At 44.6% G+C, this 21,993-nt stretch overlaps 1 protein-coding gene across 1 annotated transcript in view; it reads right to left on the reverse strand.

The window, feature by feature from the left end:
* The window catches only part of HDAC5 (histone deacetylase 5), a 92,546-nt gene that overhangs the window by 49,977 nt on the left and 20,576 nt on the right, over positions 1-21,993 (reverse strand). Inside the window, 5 exon segments of the mRNA XM_044444558.1 lie at positions 3,893-4,024; positions 4,753-4,883; positions 7,509-7,626; positions 9,302-9,446; positions 11,970-12,235. Coding sequence (XP_044300493.1) covers positions 3,893-4,024; positions 4,753-4,883; positions 7,509-7,626; positions 9,302-9,446; positions 11,970-12,235 — 792 coding nt within the window.

Raw genomic sequence — 21,993 nt, forward strand, 5'->3', positions numbered from 1 at the left:
AAGTCCGAGATTGTCCAACAGTGCGCAAGTCACCTCAACGGCTGACAGTAGGATTTCACGGGTCTGGGAAACTATAAGCCAGTCATCCAGGCAAGGGTACACTTGGATGCCTTGAAGCTGTAGATGAGCACACACCGGTGCCATACATTTCGTGAAGACCCTCGGGGCCGTGGCCAAACCGAATGGAAGGACATTGAATTCGTATATGTCGGTCCCGATGGTGAAACGCAGAAGACGCCTATGACTTGGATGGATCGAAATATGGAAGTAGGCATCTTTTAGATCAAGTGAGGCAAACCAATCCTCTCACCTCAGCAGTGGAAGGATATTTTGAAGGGTAGTCATCCGAAATTTCTTTGGTTTGATAAATCTTTTGATATTTCAGAGGTCCAAGATCGGACGAAGACCACCATCCTGTTTCAGGACCGTAAAATACCTAGAATAGAATCCGTGAAGCCAGTCGGAGCTAGAAATCCGTCGAATCGCGCCCTTACGAAGCAGTTGGTGTACTTCGTCCACTAGTACTGGAGAGTGCGGTGTAAATCGAATCAGGCTCGACGAAGGAACGGTATCGATTTCTATTCTGAATCCAAGCTGAATAATAGACAGGACCCACCGATCATATGTGATGGACTCCCAAATGGGGAGTCGGCCTTGCAGCCATTCCCCAAAAGAGAGGGGGAAAGGTGGGTGTGGAGGTGGAAGAGAGGTTCGCTTGTCCCATCAGCGTTGACGCTTCTCCGTATCGAAACGCTGGCAGTTCTGTGGGAAACGCTGATGGGGTTGTTGCCTTCTGCGTTGTGGCCATTGTTGGTACTATCTCTGAGGCGGCTGGTAGCGGTAGGATGGGCACAACCATGACCACTTATGTTTTTGCTTTCGGGGTAATTCCATCCGTCTTGCTGTCATACGGGACTCAAGGATGGACTTGAGCTTATGATCAGCGTGTGAATGAAACAGCCCAGAGCCGTCAAAGGGCATTTCTTCTATTTGCCACTTCATCTCGTCAGGAAAATTGCAATTCCTCAACCAGGCATGCCTTCACAGTGAGACGGCCCCGATGAGAGCCCTCAAATCCGTATCCACATGGTGACATGCTGTGGATAATTGTTGTACAGCGACTTGCATACCCTCCTTGATGAAAGTCCTAGCCAAATCCCGTTGTTGCTCAGGCAGGGGAGCGACGATGTTATTCAGCCTCTGCAAAATAAAGAATTGATACATGGCCAGGGTGGCTTCATAGTTAGACATGCAAAGCCCAAGCCCTGCAGCCGCACAGACGCTGCGCGCCAGGGTATCAATCTTGTGGCCCTTCTTGTCTCGGGGGGTGGTATGTCCCCTGGCTTCCCTGCCCTGGGATGATTCAACCACCACGGAATTCGGCTTAGGATGATGGAGTAAGAAGGATATGTCGCTCTCCCGGACTCGATACATGGATTCGTACCTTCTCACTGTGGGCTGAGTCTGCGAAGGCAAGTCCCAAGGCTGAGTCATCACCTGCCGCAAGGTTGTAATAAGCGGCAAGACAATTGCAGGTGATTGCTCTCCCCTGACAATGTCATAGAACTTGTCGGTGCTCGGATCTGGCTGGTGTTGCGCCTCAATCTCGAGAGACTGAACAAGTCTAGACATGAGCTCTCCGAATGAGATGTGGGGCTCTTCAGGTGATGATGGTCTCTGAGATGTAATAAGGACATCCGGGGAGGTGGAGTCTGCATCCGAGTCAGAGTCGGGCCCGAGGTGATATGGCTCCAACAAGGAAGTCCCTGGTGAAGTAGGATGTTCAGGTTCGACCCGCCTCGAGGTGGATGGCATGTCCTCATGGGCGGATGGCGAGGAACGGTTCTGTGGGTGAGGACAAAATCCAAAGGAGTGGTAGTCCTCCCAGCCCAATGGATAACTGTAGTAGGGCTGGAACCATCCTTCTTCCCGCCTTTCGTCCATCCAGGACCGAGGTGGTGGTGAGGTTGGAGATGGGTTTCGAGCTCGTGGGCATAGGAGTCGGAGAACAAGCCCTGGGAGGGGAGTCTTGAATCTCCCCACCGGAGATTGACTCGCGATGCGGCGCAGGCAACTGAGCAGGTAGGCCCTGTTGGGGGGCAGGTTGTATTGGAGACCATGGTGGGGTAACCTGCATCGCCACTTGAAGCATCGGTACCAATGGTGTTGGTACCGAAGCTGCCACCGGGATCGATGGTGCTGTCGAACCCAAATCCCTATGCCTCTTCTTATGGAGTGGTTTAGCCGCCTTGTCTTTCTTCGCCTTCTTATGGGCAGAAGAGTGATCCGACCCTCTGTGCTTCCTCTTTTCCCATTGTTTACGCGGGGGAGAAAGAGATTGTTGAACCCTGGAGGGGGAATTTCCATCATCCGAAGGAAGCGGCTGAGGCATGGGCGGCGTGGGCAAACGGCATTGTCCGGGCATGCCCAAGGCAGAGGCTGGGCATTGAGCCGATGTGGTCGAAGCTACGGCCTTGCGCTTAGCAGGTGGAGCATGCGCTGGCCCGGGCTTTGCTGCAGGCTGATCCGATTGCATCAGCGCTTGGTTCCACAGGAGCTTTCGCAAGCAACTCTCCCTATTTTTTCGTGCTTGCTTAGTAAAAGCAAGGCAATGGCGGCATTTATCCGTCCTGTGCCCCTCGCCGAGGCAAAGGAGGCACAAGTCGTGAGGGTCCGCCGGGGACATTTTGGACCCACATTCCGCACATTTGCGGAAGGCTGCCCGCTGCGCCATCGCAGAAAACGAAGAATTAGAATATAGGAAAGAGGGAAAGGTAGTATTTTTGTTTTGTTTTGTTTTGTTTTTTAATAGGAACGAAGAAAAGAGAGATGAAGCTATAACAAGGGGATAGTAACTTGGAATAACAGCAAGCACAACAAGAATATTAGAACAATAGAAATAAAGAACAAATACTGAGTCGAGCGAGAGATGAACAGGCACGAGGCACAGCGAACAGCAGTCGCAAAAGACTGGAGAAAATGGAGGTCCCTCTGCTCTATATATACTACCAAGGGGGAGGGGAGCGGAGTGTTTCCGCCAAAACTGTTAGCTTTCAGTCTTTCCGGCCTAGGCACTGCACAGGTGCAGCACCCCACATGTGTGATGCACAGAAGCCATGACGAAGAAACAACCCTTTAGAACCCTACCAAACACAGCCACAGTGTTTCAAGTGTTTTGCCATATTAATCAACCGCAACTTCATGTCCAGTACCCCGCTCCACCTGTACCTATTTAAAACTTTGGATTTTTTAAAACTCATCATTGCCCATGCTCCTTGACTTCATAGTCCCCCCAAAAGCTTCAGGGAATGCATTCAGAGAATAGAATTCTCTTTTAAAACAAGAAATGAGTTACTGGGCTAGTTTGTATAATATGGATTAATCGACCCACAAGGAGCTGAAGTGCATGCTGGCTGCTACTATGAATATGCTAATCCTGGCCAGGGGTTTCTGCGGCTTGTTGCATTGTACTAATCAGCAGGGTTTATTTGCAGATTAAACAAACCTTGCATAAACTTAAAATAGACTATGAGTTATGAAGGGGTTGTTTAATCCTCAAATAACCCTCTACCCCAGTTTGCATCACATGGCAAAATGGGGCTTGAATATTTCTAATGATGGACAGCATGCACCATGGCGCTCCAAAGGTTAATTAAACCATGATGAAATACCAAAGAAAATTTCTTGAGACCAACTTAGACGTTAGTTCAGCAGCCATAGATCCAATTCCCCAATTTAAAAAAATGTAAAGGCAAATGGGGGGCACCTAAGGAAGAACACTGAAGGTGAGATGGGTACTTAATCTGCCCCAGGCCTCCCTATTTACTGTGCAAACATCTCCTGCCAAGACTGATTTCCCCACTCCACTTTCAGTCAGGCTCACTTCTCTCACCTGTGATTTCAATTGCTCGCTTTTTGAAGGTGCTGATGACGGTCCCATCTTTCCTTCGCAGCAAGGGACTGCTCCGCCTCTCTGCAACCTTCTGCTTTAACCGTGAGCGCACTTTTAAGTTGGGTTCCGAGGCTGGAAGGAGCAGGGACATGGAGTAAGGAAAAGTAAGACGGTAAGGTTGCTGGCAAGGTACAGTGGCCTAGGCCAGGAAGGTAGGTAACCTGGTGCCACAGGTACCAAGCAATGCGCCCTTGCAGATCTTTCTTGATACCCACCAAAGTGCCCTACCAAGTTCCCCCAATTAATATATGTGTTCATACTGACAATCTGGGATCCCTGTGAAATAGGCTTCTTTTGGTGCTAAAAGCTGCAGGTTCAAAGGTATTATTTAGCATGCTAGGGCTCAGCCCCCACCTCTGCCTTGGGCTCAGCCTTTTGGCCTTTGTCACGCCTCCCATGACAGAGGTGGGGGCTGAGCTTGTCGGCTGACCATGGGATAATCACCAAACTCCTGCCATCCAGTCACCCCAAATCTAGTGTCTTCCAGACATTATGCCGGCTGGGGAATTCTAGGAGCTGTAGTTCAATATACCTGGAGGGTACCAGGTTAGGGAAGGTTGCCTAAGAGAGCAAGGGAAGGGTTCATAGCTCAGTGGTAGAGTCTTGCTTTGTATGTAGATATCTCTGTTTAGTCTTTTCCATTTCTATTTTAAAATGCTCAGGTAGCAACTAATGGGAAAGATCTCTCCCTGCCTGAGGCCCTGGAGAGCTACTGCCAATCAGAGTGGACATCAGTAGGCTAGATGGAGGAATAATCTGACCTGTCGTAAGGCAACTTCCTGTGACCCTAAGTAGCTTACCAGTTTTCCGGAGTGGAAAGTCATCTCTGCTGTCGTAAGTGCCAAGTAAAGGTAGTTTACAAGAGGGTGGTGTTCCCGGGCTTCCTGTCTGGGGAGGGGAACTCTGGTCCAATGAGACATGGTGAGCCCCCCTAGAGGAACAGGGAAATTTCATTATCAGATTATCAAGAAGACCCAGCAGGTATGTGGAAGGAAAGAGCAAAGTTACTGAGCTGCGGCTCATTCTTTCTCCCACACTTCTGGCTTCTGAGGGAACAGGGCTTTGGACCAGATTGGCCAGTCTGATGTCCGAAATTTCTGCATTCCTTGATGTAGACTGATGCAGCAATATAGGAAGCAGATCCAACAGGTTCTTTCAGAGCTGTCCTGATCTCCATCCTAAACTGCAGCTATAATTTACCATAACTTGCGGTTTCTTTAAATTTAACAGAATGAAACAAATAGAGTGATAGGGTCACACATGCAAATATGTCCAGCGATTTATACCATAACTATGCAATTTATTACACGCACTATCAGCAATGTTTTCAATGGACATAAAATTCTGCTTGCTTTATCTAACCTGTAATTCAACTACTTTCCTTTCAGTTTGATGAGGGGTTCTGTGACACCTCAACACCACACACACACACACAATGGCCAATAATAGGCAACTCGCTTGCTCTGACTCTTCTATGATCTTGGAACTCCCTGTAAGTGGTGAGCCAGCACTGGATTTAGACTTAATTTATGATTAAAGTAGATCTAGTAAATCAATGGGATGACTAAAATATTGATCCAACCCTTTAAAAAGATATAAGACTAAGAATTTTGCAGAAATGTTTCTTTGGACTGGGTCTTAATAAAGGGACTAGCAAGACTTAGGCTAATTTTGATTTACTATGGTATGGTAATTTATGTACTATTTTATTACTAATGGTAATTTATCTTGCCTAAATTTAACCTTAATTTGAGAGAACAGGGTAGAAAAATAATAAATTAAATGAAGAAGGAGAGAGGCCAGAACTGTGGAGGAAAGCAAGAGTTCTGCCATCTTTCAGATTGCTATAAAGCTGAACTGACAAGTCAGGGCTCTATTCTTGAATGTGGGTCAAGTGGATTGGGGGACATGACCTGGAGGGGGGACAAGATCCAGATAAGAATATTTTCTGTGAATGATAAGGGAGAATAAGGTGGGGGCAGGGATAATGGTCCATCTGGGATCTGCTGTAAGCTGGCTAAACGGATTACCACTCTTAAGCACTGAAGGTCCAGGAAACTCAGTGGGTTATCAAGAGGAAAAAGCTGCAGGTAGAAGATACCAAAGGCCAATCAAGGGTTAGTAGCAGAGAGCAAGAATGGGGTCAGTTTTACAGTCTGCATGTTTCATTTTATGAAAATAATGTGATTCTCCACTGCAGGCACCAATAACATATATCTTATATCAATACCATATATCTTACATTGCTGTGGACTCAAGAGGAGACTGGTAATCACCACCACTTACTTCAGGGTTTGATTAGTTATATGGTTAAGCCTGAGACTGCCAGTCCATGATTTGATTCATTATTTTGATCAACAGGTAATGCGCTTCCCTTTTTCTGTCTTAGATCTTAAGTGACGGATTTCCCTCAAATTCTCCCAACTCCTTGGCTCAAAAACTCAATCAACAGTCAATGGGCCTTTCTGTACAGAAATTCTCTAAGACAGAAATTGCTGTTAACAGAAATTCTTGGCTGGGAATTGGGGTGGTTATAAGTTGCACCTGAGGAAAAAAACCAAGCTATCATCTCTGCAATTGCATTGCTGGTTCTCTTGAGAAATGTATTTAGCTGGCTGATATGATGAGAATGTGTTGGCGCCTTCCAGTGGGATGACGTTGTGGACAGAAAAGGAAGTATATGGTGCCTCACATTTCCTGCACTCCTGGATCTCTTCATTGTTTGAAATAGAATATTTGCTTTTGCATAAACACACACACAGAGAAATGCATAAGCACCTCCTGGCTTAAATCAGGAGTGGGGATGTGAAGAGTCTATTTTGGGCAATAATGAAAGATGTAGAAAGACGTGGATGTGTTCGACAACACCATCACAACTGAAGCAGCTCTTGGAGTGATAACAGGAACAGATTGCTTTGAGCTGAAATTGTGTGCTCATATAACTGACAATGCACCCACAAAATGACTCCTTAAAAAAACATACTAGATTAATAAAATCAAGAATACATGTCATGCCTAAGCTCCATTCCCAGTTACTAAGGGCACCCATCCAGCATCGATATTTAATGTGAATTACTTATCTCTTGGAACAGGGGTGGGAAGTTTGTGGCCCAGCAATCGTTTTGGCCCCAAACTCTCTTCAGCCCTAGCCACTACAGTCAATTAAGAAATGTTTGGAGTTTTATGATAAAAGTTCTGGAGGACCACAAGTTGTTCCTCCCTCTTTAGCATAATAATCAGGATGACTACTGAATGGTCAAAGTGTAGATCTAATTCATATTTCAACACACACACTCACGCTAAATGAGAAACCAACATGTACACCCTGACTTGGCATTGGCTGAATAATGTACAAGAAATTTTACTCCTGGGTCTCTAGTCCCTGGCTTCCTAAACCCAGATACATAGATGCAAACTCCAATAATTTGGAGGGTGAAGTACAAATTCAGCACTTGCTCTTTGCTACATTCATTCCAGTGCTAAAACCCCAGGTACGCTGACACCTTGCTCTTAGCCAGGACTGAATGTCAAGCACAGACACAAAGGCAAGACCTACCAGCATTTGGGGTGCTGAGGGAGGGAATGGTTCAAGCCACCTGCTGCAGCTGGCTCTTTTGACTTGCTGAGAAGGAACTCCTGAAGTTTCAGTTTCACTTCAGTGCTGGCAATTGCACCTGCAGAAAATTTGGGAAAACAGTGGTGAAAAACACAAAGGCCCTATTCAGATGCAGTGATTTCAATCTCTAAAACCTTAGTTTATTATACTAAGCATGAGTGCTATACCTGTGCAAACAATTGTGATTTAATCCTGATCTATAATCCATCCTGGTTTCATATCCTGATTTGTAATCAGGAGATTTAGGGCACAATCCTATGTGTGTTTAGTAAAGAAAAAGTCCTATCAAGCGAACTGTAGAGTGCTGAGAATCATAGGCCTTTTTTCAGTCTAAGCATGTGATGTATTGTGCCCAAAGCCATTTCCCTAGTATGAGCAGAAATGGAAATTGTGGTTTAAGCAAGTGTGGAAATTCACATGATGGCATACGGCAGCAGGAAGGAAGAAGCCCATGGGAACACTGCTTCTTCTTGGTCTGAGGAACCATGGTTTCCTGGACCAAGACCATTAAATCTGGACCAAGGCCACAGGCTGAATCAGCAGAAGAAAGTATCTTCTGTGGGCAAGGAAAGGTTCAATCAATTCTATAAGCTTTTCTTTTCTATACACTTCCATCTCATGTCCCAGAAGGCAAACCATGTGCTCCTGTGGTAACAAAAGGGCCCACTACACCATTTTCTATCAAGCAATGTTTAACCAATGCACTGCATTCAGCTTTATCTGCCCCCTCATCCTACCCTACTATTTCTACTATTTCTGTTCCACCTCAAAAAACACACCTCCCCCTCACGTGTTTGAAGACTGTATCACAGAGGTGTCCCTCAATATTTATGTTTAAATGCACTTATTCTTATGTGTTCTATTTACTTATTAAGGGGCAGAATTTACATCATCTATCTAAAGGTCTATATAGGCACAATTCTTAAGCAACCACTCCATTAAAATATTAAATGGTAATATTTAACACTAAATATTAAACAACATATTTGAGAAGCATCTTTAATATATTCAACCATATATACATCACAAATTCTAACCTCTTCAAGCAAACATATGGTCTTGCTAAATTAATCCTAGGTGTTGTGGATTTCTGAGTAGCCTGAGAATTTCCTTGCAGAGACACCCAACTCTTTCATAAAACTACCTTTTTAAATGGTCTTGAAGGGAAATGTCACAACAAAGGGGCTCAAAACTTCAACAGTTTCTAAGATATGGGGAGGTTTGCAGGCAAAGTCCAGAAACTAAATGTGCTGGTTTGCATATGATGACTACCCCAAATATGGATAGAGCTGCTGTTGTCATTGTTGTATCATGGGTTGTTGTTACCTGTGAACCAACCGGGGGTTGTTAAACATGAACAACCAAGGAAGAGAACCCATGGTTTGCTGGGCTGTGAACTCTGGGTTCACGATTAACAACCCCTAGTTAAACCATTGTAAAGGGTTCACAGAGAACCCGCAATTCAACAACAACTCACAATTCAACCTTAACCCATACTGAACACATCCATTGTTGTTACATGCCAAGCAGGTGAATGAGAACTTTTAGAATTCTTCTTCAAGTTTTAAATGTATTTATTTTTGTCTAATTGTGCTTTACTGTATACTGCTTTGGGCCTTAGCATTCAGGATGAGAAAGAACATTGCCCTAACCCCTCCAGCTCTATCCCCCAAGTCGTCCCACTATAAACAGGATATCAAGATAATAAATATAGTGCCATAAAGATATATTACTCTCTTTGCTTTTCTCCTTGTTGCGCAAGATAAGAAGCTGCTGCTCCAGACGCTGCTTCTCCAGCTCTTCCTGCCGCTGCTGCTCTCGCTTACGTTGCTGCTCCAGTTCTTGTTGACGCTTTGCTGCCAGCATCTCCTGCTGTTGCTGCAATGGAATGATAGAGAGTTGAGTGAAAACTAGTGCAGGGAGGGGAGTGTGTGAGTGAGTGAGTGAGTGAGTGAGAGAGAGAGAGAGAGAGAGAGAGAGAGAGAGAGAGAGACTGCATGTACATGGATCACATGTAACATCCAGACATACTTTGAAAGTTCAAAATGTGAAGCTTTGCAGATGCAGATTTCCAGCTCAGACATTTGAGAAACTGTGTTAGTATTTTCTGATTTCACAGCTGCATGACAGGCAAAAGTACAGGAGAGCTCCCCTTCCAGGGGTTCAAAGGTCTGTCTGGGAAACAGATCCTGGAAATTCCATATGAACCTATTACTATTATTAAAATAATACATTTATATCCAACAATATTCCTCTATGAGGAGCTCTAAGCAGCTTACAGCAGCTGGTCTCCTCACAAGAACAACCCTGTTAGGTGAGCTAGGCTGAAAGACAATAACTGGCCATGACTCACTGATTGAGTTCCATGGCTGACTAGTGACTAGAACTTGGACCTCCAGAGTTCCAGTCTAGCACTCTGACCACTACACCAGACTCATATGGGTTTTCCTCTGAGGCCTTGCCTCCTGTACCCGTTGTCTGAGATTCTGTGGATGTTTCTGCAAAGTGGGACCTTCTCAGTATTCCTATGATCTGGAATACCCTTTCACAGGAGAGTCATTATCTGGGTCTTGGCTGTTTCTGATTGCTAAAGCTTTGTCATGCTTGTATAGGTTTTATATTTGATTTATATTGTTGCTAGTTGCCTCAGCAGACAGAAAATCAGTGCTATAAATAAACAAGCATATTATTATAAAATTACCCCAAAAAATCCTCTCCTGGAATTATTTACTGCTACTATCCTTTTGTCCTAAGCCCTTGCTGAACAACCTGGCTAAGACTCTGCCAACACTAGAACACTGTCACAATCATTTTATTTCTTAGTAACCCACCATTGCATGTAACTATCCCTATGCAGCAAATGCTTCATAAGATCTGGGCATTACATCTTGGCTACGGTGCACATGTATTTATTGATGTATATATGTATCACCTCCCTTCACAGTTATATACCACATTACCTTCCTCTTTCCATGATCTAGGCTGCCATTTCCAATCTGGATGATGTCTTGGGTAGCTTCTGCTACAGTTCTTTTTGTTTAGTCATACTTCAGAAGCATACCAATAGAATGCACTGAGCTTTTATAAAGAACAAAATCCCAAAGCACAGGAAAAACTCTATTGTAAAAGACTGAGACCCAAACTAGACAATATGTTAACTAAATGATATCTTGTGACTATTTCTTTAAAAAGAAAAAAAAAGCACATGTGGGAGAGGGGGGCAAATCAGATCAGGATTGTGGGAAGTGGAGATTGGGAAAGGTGATTGACCCACATTGTTTTCCCTATAAGAATCTCCACTATCTACTTTTTACCCCATATGTGCTATGTGCAGCACCCACACTTCCAGGACCAATAGCAATTCAGGGCTCTGGGGAGAAGTCCAACTTCAAAAATATACATTCAAAACTATGCAATTTTGAAGCACAAGCTTTTTTTAAAGAATGGCCAACCAATGACAGCTCCTCCAGGAGGAAGTGCTTAGGAATCCAGTAGGCAGGCCGTTTGGTACCTTTATGCCAAGCACAAAATCCCCTGACTTGTGCTCAGGAGTCAACAGAGTCAGGGCAGGCGAGCTAAAACTGGCACTTGTTATACCTGAGCCTCGTGACCCAGGGCAGTCTCATGTAGAGGAAACCTCAGCAGTTTAAACAAAAGGTTAGTGGACTAGAGGTGGCAGCTGCAAGGTCAGAAGCAGCAATACTAAATGCACTGCAGGCCATGGCCACCAGTGAGCCTCGAGTGGCTAGATTCAATCCCGGAGAGCCACAGACTGAGTGCCTGTTTCTTCAGAAGAAATACAACCCCACACATAAACACAGCAAGTACAGGCAGATCCCCAACCCTGCTATCCCTGCTCATTACCAATTCTTCTGTCTTGTCTGGATTAAGGTGTAAGGACCAGTCTCAGGGGTGATGCTCTGCATACAGAAGGCCCCAGATTTTATTCCCAGCATCTCTAGGCAGGGTAAGAAAAACTCTATCTTGGAGAGCTGTTGCTAGTTAGTCTCAACAGTATCAGGCAACCTGAACCAACAGTCTGGCTCAACATAGCTTCCTATGTTATAAGCCTCAGCTGATTAAACCTCACTTCAAACATAATAGTGTCCAAGAATTCATTGGAAAATATACTGTTTAATCAATTATTTGATTAAAAAGAAAAACAGAACTGGATGATATCAGAATACAGGAGAGGCTATCACTCATTTGGTACAGCATATGCTCTGCATGCATCCAATTCCAGGTCCAGTCCTAAACATCTGCAGTGTTAAAAAAAAAAGGTCCCCGCAGGGCTGAGGGGCCTCACAGAGCTGCTGCTGCTTAGGATGGACAACACTGACCTACATGAATGCATTGGGTGGCTCAGAAGAAAGCAGCTTTATGAATTCATCTCCAAATTACCTTGAGATGTTTCTGCAACTGGACTTCATGCTGCCGTGTTAGGTGCTCGTGCTGCTTCTGAAACTCGGCAAAGAGGAGCTGCTTCTGCAAATGCTGCTGCTGTTTCAAGGCAAGTAGCTCCTGCTGCAGCTGCTGTTCTCGGACAGCTGGATCTACGGGAGGCATACTGGGCCGAGCATCCATCCGCAAGTCCACCGGGCTGCTGCTGCTGCTGCTGTTGCAAGAGCTCTGCATCACCACGGGAAGTACCGGCTTTAAGTCCACAGCTGTGGATGAGAAAAGAGGGAGCTTGACTGGAGAGGCACAGTCTCTACAGCAATGAAGGGCTAAGATCAAGGTGTTTTGGTTCATAAAAGAAGAGTTCTGAAGCAAATAGCAATGCTCCAATTGGCCTGGCAAACTCTCAATTTTATGAAGCTCCCATGGTCCAGCCATCAGATGCTAAAATTTATGTCAACATTGTAAACCCTTTCTTGCCATTATCTAGGCTGTTCTATGTCATAGACAGTCCACAAACATTTTGACCACTTTGGGAAGCTGCCAGCAAGGTACTATTTAACAATAACAACAATAAAAACAATAAAAAAGGAAGATTAAGGTGGACTTGCAGCAAAAGGTTGCAGGTTTGGAAAGTCCTGTTCAGGGTCCCAACCAACTTATCATACTGAATATTCCATTTTATGTCCCCTGCTCCCCATTTCTCTCCCCAGTAGTCAGTTAGTGTGCCATGGCCACTGAGAATGTTCAGTCCTCGCTTCACACTGGATGCTGCCCCCTTTAAGGGTTTTTCTTTCTAAAGATTTTTTGTACTTTTGTGAACCTTAGCCTTTGAATGCCACTTATTTTTTGTAACTAATAGCTTTTGGCACACTAGCAAAAATGGTACCCTACATAAGAACAGAAGAAGAGCTGTGTTGGATCAGATCAAGGGTCTGTCCAGTCCAATATTCTGTTCACACATCAGCAACAGGAAACCCATTGCCCATGTTCCCCTCTGAAACTAGAAGCAGCAAATAACCATCAGGGCTAGTAGGCATTGATAACCTTTTCCTCATGAATTTACCCAGTTCCCTTTTAAAGCCATCCAGACTGGTAACCACCACTACATACTGTGGAAGTGACTTCCATATTTTAACTCTGCATTGTGTGAAGAAGTACTTTTATCCATCCTGAAACTCTCACCAATCAGTTTCATGGGATGAGCCCAGTTTCTAGTAATATGAGAGAGAGAAAATGCCTCCCTATCTACTTTCTGTACAGAATACACATTTTTTCTCACCTCTATTGTATCTCCCCTACCTTGCTTCTTTTCCCTGCTGTTGTGATCTTTCCTCTTAGGGAAGTTGCTCCATTCCCTTGATCTGCACTTTTTCCAACTGAATGCTAACAGCAAGATGTGGAGCAGGTCTCATAAACCCCCATCCCTCTCACAGGAAGTTTACAATCTAAGAAAGATTAGGAATGACCTGCCAGTTTTCTGGATTACTTCAGGAATCTGATGAAGGTACTAGCCTAGGAAAGTTCATGCCTCAATAAATGCATTAATCTTTGAGACTCCACAGGGGATTATTCATAAATATATGCCAATTTCTGATTTGTGCCTTATTTTTGAAACAGTTCTCTGGCAGCTTTGATGCCGATCCAAGGATAAATCCCAAGAGGGATTGCAGAGGCTAGCGGCCTTTAATCATGTACATTTGATCAACCTGGGTTTTAAGACTCTTCAAGAGTGGGTGCAAAGGAGTGTCCCTCAGTCTCTTTGGTCTTTTCAAAGACAGCCTCTATAGGTTTTTCCCTAAATCTGTACCCCAAGATGCACAAAGACCTAATTCCTAAGGAGACCTGTGTCTTTCCCTCTACAATGCCCAGTCAACTAGCATCTGAAGGTTTGACAAGCCAATGTCGAAGGAGCTGAGCAGAAACCCAAGCTACCAATTTATCTTTTCATAAATCTTTGGGCTTTGATTCAGAAGTATGAGCAACAGATACAGCTCCAAACTCTAGGATTTAAAACCATGGGATCCATCCTTCAAAGGCCTAGCCTACACGTGCACCAAAATGAGATGTTAGTGTGGACAATACCATTTCAGAAGAACATGTGAGAGATCACATTTTTTAGTGTTCCCCATTTGAAAAATGTCCATCAAGTGGAATGTTTGGTGATTCACAACTGGCCACCTTAACATGGAGGAATATTACAAATCGTAGCCCCCCACCACAGCCTGAAATAGTAAAAATTTTGTCTACCATCTCAGGAGTCTACCATGTCATTTTTAAGCAGTTGTTGCACCAGACCATAAAGGGGGTCAGTGGAAGATAAAAGTTCCTTGAAGGCAGCAGCAGGGGTGGGGGAATGGATGGACAGACAAACAATTCAGAAAGAAAGGAAATAAAACAATGGGGCATTTAGTGTGAAAGGCTTCCATGTTCAGATCCAACCCCCATTCAACTGGATATGTTATATCGTGTCATGTGAATCTAGCAAACATAGATATACAAAGGTTAAGCAACACTCACATAACCTCAGAATAAATAGACCATGGACTATATGATGGTTGCCAGTACAAACTCCAAGGGGGAGCATTATACAAAGTGGTTATACAAAGTGGTCCCTACAGGCATCATGGTTCTTCATGGGTTAAATATAAACCAGGTCAATCTGTCTTGATTATCTGAGCTTTATGCACAAATGGGGTCACTTTTGCGTATGTGAGGAAATACTTGTGAGTTTGTACAGCTTCGGTAGTCTGTTTGAACGAATTTGGTAAAACTGGAATACTTAAATATACTCCTTTAACCGGGTGAGATTTTCTTGGATATATGTGGTGCCACTGAGGTCAAAAAGTAATTTTCCTGGAATCATTGATGGTGGTGATGGATAGAAGCACCACCTTAGCAGATCTTTCACTGCCATCTCCCTTTTATATGCAAATCATTGCCCCATCCTTTAAGCAACCAAACAATCACGTGCTGCAACATGGGCCAGGTCAGGCCAGTCAACCATTAACCAGAGCTGCTCAGCCCATATATCTGTAATTTTATCCATTGCACTCTATGGGCCATTATCAGAAAAAAGAGCAATCCTGTTGGCCAGAAAGACATTAGGAATATTGTAAGAGTCACCAAGGGTCAGCTTTCAAAAGCTAGCACATACCTATAGCCTGGCCACCTCTATACCTAGCTGGGCTCTTAGGAAACACAGGTGTCACCTGGAAAAAGCATACACTCTTCCATTCAGGACACATTCAATCTCTGCTGGGAAATAAATTGTGCAGATGGCACAACCTCTCCCTGACGTGCAGGCACCACCTTAGTCATGGTGCTTCCTTCTAAAGGTTATGCTTATGCAGATAATCAGGAAATGACCAGTGTAGGTGAGGAAACAGTTATGCCAACTGCAGGAATCAGTGGCCCTGTGCAAAAGCAACAAGGAAATACAATCTAAGTGAGCTCCTTCTTTCAAATCAAGGACGACTTTGGCATGTAGAAGGCCTTGCCTGAGCAAGAACACGGGTGAGCTTAGTTCTAGAATCTGATTCTGATGCCCAGATTCAGCCAGATGATACTGTGAAGCAAGAAGAGATGAGAGTGCCTCAAAGCATATACAAAGTATACACCAATTACAGCCAGTTGGGATTCTGAGGATGGGCTTTTCAGACAGGAGGTTCAGCTTTCAGGACTCAGAAAGAAGCACCATCACAGAATGAATGCTTGGGGAAGAACCTGGCACCATGACCTTTTCACATCCACCTTGCACAGACCCCTCTGCACTCCCCAAATCACCATGGCTGTTTCCACCACCAGTATTCTCCTGTCCCAGGCTCCAGAACTGAGTCACCCACAGTTTTGGCAGGCTGTGAATGAACAAGGCCTCTGGTGACTCATCAGATGTGTACCCACCACTTTCACTCCTCACAGGCTGTTGTAAAAAAGCATGTGCTGTTTTTATTAAGTCACACGTGCATGCTTATGAGAGGGTGTGTGCATGTGCGTGCAGGCAGCCAGCCCACCACCACAGCTCCCCCTGAACCATTTCACCCAGGGCTGGAAGAAGGAGCCCTGAACATCACTGCAGCAAGGAGCACAAGCACAGCACACGCAGCTGACAAACCATCTCACTACGCAAATCCTCCACCTCCCTTTCTGGGGTTCTGTCATAATTATAAGCTGAAGGGATAGGGGGGAGGAAGACGACAAAGACGACAAAGAAGTCAGGAACTAAATATAGAGGAAGCCAAACAACAGCTGTTCACAGAAAGAAGGGGGAGGAAGAAAGAATGGCAGTCAACCGAGAGGTGAGAAAGGCAGAATGAAGAAAACAGGAGAGGAAAAGGGGGAGTAATGGATGCTTTTTTTCAGATTTTTACATTTATTTAGATTCCTAACTTAACCTGTGAAACAAAATAAAGGGTTGGGAAAGATCACTGAAAGGTTTTGAAAACACACACTGGGCAGGTGTGTGTGTGTGTGGGGGGGGGGGACAAGCCTCAAATTGGTACTGAATGAAAAGGCATATTCCTGAAAAGTAGAAATGTTGAAACACAGTGCATTCTGATAAGAATCTTCTTCAAGGGCAGCTGTAAAATATTAACATACGTGACAGAACAGTAAAAGTAATACTAGGCCATTCTAGAGAGTAGCTAGTCTCAAGTAAAACCAACTAAATTCTGCAGAATATAGAAAGTACCATATCAATTCCTTGTAATTATATCCATCATGTACCATGAAATATCCAACATTAACTCAATCATCATGGTTATTATCAATTAGCTGCCTGAGCTGGGATGGGAATCCAGCACTAAATAGAACAGAATGGACTGGACAGAATAGACCAAGTCCTGACCACTCATTAGGAACAATGTTGAAATTCGAAAGTGAAAAGTATCAGAGTTAAGAACATAAAAGCTCCTGCTGGAAGAGACCAAAGGTCCATCTAGCCCAGTGTCCTGTTTTGCTGATCATGGCTGGTCAGATGCATTTGCAAAGGGACTGAAGGCAAGAGCTATCTCCTATTCTTGTTTCCCAATGTTATGAAAGGGACTGGCGATGGCTCGGGCACTCTAAGCCCTAAAGATGCAAGATGCATGATGACTGCTAGTGATTACTAATTTGTAAAAGAATGGTACTGTGCGCTGATGTTGTGCCAAAATGAGGAAGGAACATGAACATGTTTGTTCCTGTGAATGAACACACATGCTTTTTAGCAACTTTTCCACTCTATTTTCAAGTATGGACCTTTAGAAGCGGGTGGATGCAGGAGGGAAGAGGGAATGCAGGCATGCCAGTTGCTGAGGAGACTGCATAGATGGCTCACATATAGCATGACAAGACAGGAAGTGATGCCTTGTTTCCTAGCAAATGAGGACAGCAACAGCATGAGGAGGAGACCCTGGGGTAGATTGTCAAGGCCACATTCCAACAGGAGGACTGCTGCCGATCCCTCCCTCAGTTCCTTTGCGGTTGCCACCTCTTTAAATGCCGTCTCCAAGCAGTGACCAGGAGCAACAACCCCACTTGCCCTCATCTTCTTGGCAGTAGTGCTAGATTTGAGTCCAGAGGGAAATGACAAGTAAACGTGCAGCGAGTGTGACAAAGAGGTCAACTGATGAGCATCTGGCACAGGGGCCCTTCAAACTCTGGAGCTAACACTGAATGAGGAGATAGTCCCTCTTCTCCTTCCTGTTCAGAGTGAGAGCAACTGGCTTCATGACTGCTCAAGGATGTCATCATATAACCCCATCTGACTAGCTATGTGGTGCCATGACAACATCGCTTTTGTCGGACAACCCTTGAACTGAGTTAAAAGTGTAGCTTTTACAAGTTAAAAAACGGCACTGCAAGAGCAGCAGACTGGAGAAAGTGGCTGTGAATGAGGTTGGCCTAAGACAGTGTGCTGTTTGTGGAGAATGACAGCATGGTGCACTGCCCCATTCCATAAACAAAAGTTGGCTAGACGGGCAGTTGAGTTTATTTCAACATGTTCCACTGCACCCAAGAGCGGCAAGCTAGTTTAGGGGGCTTGGAGGAAGGAGCAAAGAGAGCTGCCATCACTGCTTTGCTCCTGCGGAAGGCAAGTGCTTCACTCCCTGGCTTCCAGACCGAACTCCATTATGCAATGATAATCCTTGTTTCACAGAATTTCACAGGGAGGGGCGGAGAGAGGACACTGTCTTCAACTTCTAACCCGCCTATGCTCTTCCATCACTTCTTGCAACTTCCTACCAGAAAAAGTCCATTAAGGAAAAAGAAATGGGAGAGTTTGCACATGTCTTTTAACTGGTAAAAGTAGAAGCCCTGCATCTTGAAGCTTCCCCAATGGTCAAGCTGAGGCAGCATGTTTGCAATACTGGACAGCTGAAGGTGGTATTCCCCTCTCCTGCCACAGCTTCCCTCCCCTTCCTTGAAAAGCTTAGGTTAACAGTGAAACTGAACCTCGCCACAATTCAGCACAGCACTACCAAATCCACATTAAAGCCTCTACTGGGTTTTGTGTGTGTGCATGTGTGTGGGGGGGGGGGGGGGGTACATAATTCAAGATTAAGCCTTACTTTGGGTTTCTCACCACCCAGGCCCCCTCTTCTGAGACAGCCTACAGATTTGCTTACATTAATCCTGTAGGAATCTAGCTGTAGTGAGTCCAGGCCAAACTTATTCTGGTGGCACAAGGCAGTCTAAGGCACATGGCCTAATTTATGGGGGGTGGGGGGGACTATGACAACCTTTTCCAAGTGGGTGCTTTCCAGAAGTTTTAAACTACAACTTCCAGCATTCCTGATTACAGGAGATGCTGGCTTAAAGTGACAGGAACTGAACTCCAAAACAGCTGGAGGGTATCTGGGAAAGCTGGTCCATGGCTTTGTCTCAGAGTATGAGGAATGGACTTGATATCGTCTCAACAGTTCTCTAAAATTACCCCCTGCGCTAGGAGTACATGAGAGAAAATGAGCAGAAAAATAAAGGCATGAATGGAAACAGAAATAAAAAGACAGCAACATACTTGGGGTAAGATTTTATGTGGCAGACTAGCAAGATGGATACCCCCCCCCCCCACAAAAAAGAAGAAGAAAGGGGAGGTGAGAGAGATGGAGAAGCCAGTGCCCTTATGTCCAGGAACTTTTGCAAAAACACCACCAACAGGCCCTCTATCAGCTTGCCCTAGCAATCGTGTTGACACTATGACATCCCTACAAAAAAACATTCTGTTGACCCAGTTTGGTTAAAATAATTTGACGCAAAGATCAATCATCTTTATCTTCTAATCCTGACCCTGCTGTGGCAATGCAAGCCCCGTTCTGCAATGGTTTTGATCTAATGTTATTTTGCTGACCTTGCTGCCTCTTTCAACTCCACACATTAAAAGGCAAACCAAATATCTGGAAACTGAGCTTGGAAAGAAAGGCTTGCTTTACAGCTGTGGTTAACATGTCTGTGTTCAAGCTCACCTTTGTTGTGATTCAAAATGTTAAGTCTTGTGGCTTGTGTTTGGGAAGCATTCAGCCAAGAAATCATTTGAGCCAAGCCTCAGATAAATAAACAAAAAGACTGAACATAGAAAATAAAAACAAAAAAGGCCTCAGAGTACCTTCCCTTTTGTAATGGCTATTTGCAGCATGAAGGCATCCTGAAACTCATATAATCCAATATGAGAAGGAAAGGAATCTCTCTGATCTAGACTTATAAGAGAGTACAACATTCTGCACATGCTCTGAGTACTTCATTATTACTTAATGGCTCTCACAGCTCCTGTGCAGACACGCAGAATTCTGAGCCTGCTATGCCTTTTAAGACTGCTTCAGACTGAAGCTGTGGAATGGGTGTGTGTTTGGGGGGAGAAAATAGCCCCAAACATTCGGGCCTCCCTACTCTTGTATTACAACATCTATTGCCGGCTCTGAGTCCACTTGCGTTCCTAGCAGGATTGGCTTCATAGTGGAATGAGAAAGATGTGACCTTGAAAAGGTGGCACAGATGATCTTTTTGAAACCTCGGAGGGTGAAGGGGAAGATAAGAGTAAGAAGGTGTCGTAGGAACGAAAACACATCAGAATTGCTTCCCACTCTTTCCCTCCCCTTTGCTGCCTGTTCCAGCATTGCAGCAGGTGCCTTTGCTGAATGAACCCTCTGCAGTTGTGAGTAACTGCCTCGTAGACGCAGTGTTATTTGTATGCGAGTGAGGGGCCCTGCACAGCTGAATGAACAACCTGTTCTTAATCCAAACAGGAAGTTGGGGGCGGCAGGGACGGGGGAAGGATGATTCAGGGGATGGATAGGAGAGAAGGATGCCCTGAATACTAATGCAGTTCCCCTCCCCAACACTGCCGTAGTGTGTGCTAGTGTGATGCAACCAGATGGATGCCTGCAGTCTTCAATTGAAATTAGGCATGCTGCTGACCATCTCTAAGCAAAGAGTTGGAAAGGCTCTTACAACCATTATCTCTCTTCCCTTTTAACATCTGTATTCCCATTCCTTCATCCAGGGAGTTAATGGTGGTGGTGGGGGGGGAACGACAGTTTCCAATTCAGCCTCTAGCCAAAAGTGGTTCTGCTTAGCTTAAGAGCATAAACACGTATGAAAAGCCATGCTGGATCAGACCAAAGGTCCATCTAGTCCAGTATTCTGTCCAAACAGTGGTCAACCGGCTGCCCATGGAAAGATCACAACCCAGAAATGAATGGAACAGCAACTTCCTGCCCATGTTCTCCACTAACTGCTGTAATACAGGCATACTGACTCTGAAACCAGATGTGGTATATGGCCATCAGGACCAATAGCCTTCTCTGCCATGAAATAGTTCAATTCCCTTTTGAAAGCAAGAGAACAAATGCCAAGTCCTCCACCTAGGAAAAAGAAATTAAATGCATCGATAGAAGATGGGAAATACCTGGCTCAACAGTTCTGCAAATGTAAAAGACCTTGGGGTTATTGTGGACAACAAGCCAAATATAAGCCAATGGTGTGATGAAGCTACAAAAGGGCAAATGCTGTCCTGGGATGTATTAACAGAAGTATCACAAAAAAGGGTTCAGAGGAGAGCAACAAAGATGATCCAGGGTTTGGAAACAAAGCCCTATGAGAAGAAACTAAGAGACTAGGCGTGTTCAGCTTTGAGAAGAGAAGACTGAAGGGGGATATGATAGCACTCTACAAGTACTGAAAGAGTGTCACAAAGAGGAAGGGCAAGATTCCTTCGCACTCATCCAAGAGTATAGGACATGGAATGATGAACTCAAGTTGCAGCAAACCAGATTCAGGCTAAATACCAGGAAAAGTTTCCTCATAGTCAGAGCAATACAACCAGTGGAATCACTTGCCTAGAAAGGTAGTGGGCTCTCCCATGCTAGAGACATTCAAAAAGAAATTGAACAGTCATCTCAGTGGGATACTATAAACTGGTGTCCTGCGACAGCAGAGTGTTGGACCTGACGGCCTTCTTGGCCCATTCCAACTCTGAGATTCTTTAAAATCACTACATCTTGTAGAAGTGACTTTCACTAATGTAACTATACACTGTGCAAAGAATAACTTTTTAAAATCTGCGCTGAATACCTAATCCATCAGTTTCATGGGTATCCCCAGTCTCTAGTGCTATGAAAGAGAAAGAAAATGTGCCCCATTTCCCTTCCCCACACCATGCATATTTAGGTACACCTCTGTCATATCTCTCTATACTCACTTTTTTCTACACTAAACAATCCCAGTGTCATAAGCTTTCCTCCTAGGGGAGTTGCCCTGGCTCCTTGATCATTTTAGTTACCCTTTTCTGCACTTTTTCCAACCCTGCCATATCCCTTTTAATATGAAGTAGTCAGAAATATACACTAAACTCAGGTTGGCCACACCACAGATTTGCAGAAGGATAGTATGATCTTGGCAGTCTTATTTTTGATTCCTTTTCTAATCATGCCTAAGATGGATTTGCCTTTTTCAGAGAGAGCAGCTGCACACTGGGGTGACATTTGCATTGAGCTGTCCACACCAACCCCAAGGTCTCATCCATGATCAGTAACCTGGAAGCTCATATCCC

Source organism: Varanus komodoensis, unplaced genomic scaffold (genome assembly GCF_004798865.1).
Source record: "Varanus komodoensis strain SLA01 unplaced genomic scaffold, ASM479886v1 scaffold45, whole genome shotgun sequence".
Classification (NCBI taxonomy): domain Eukaryota; kingdom Metazoa; phylum Chordata; class Lepidosauria; order Squamata; family Varanidae; genus Varanus; species Varanus komodoensis.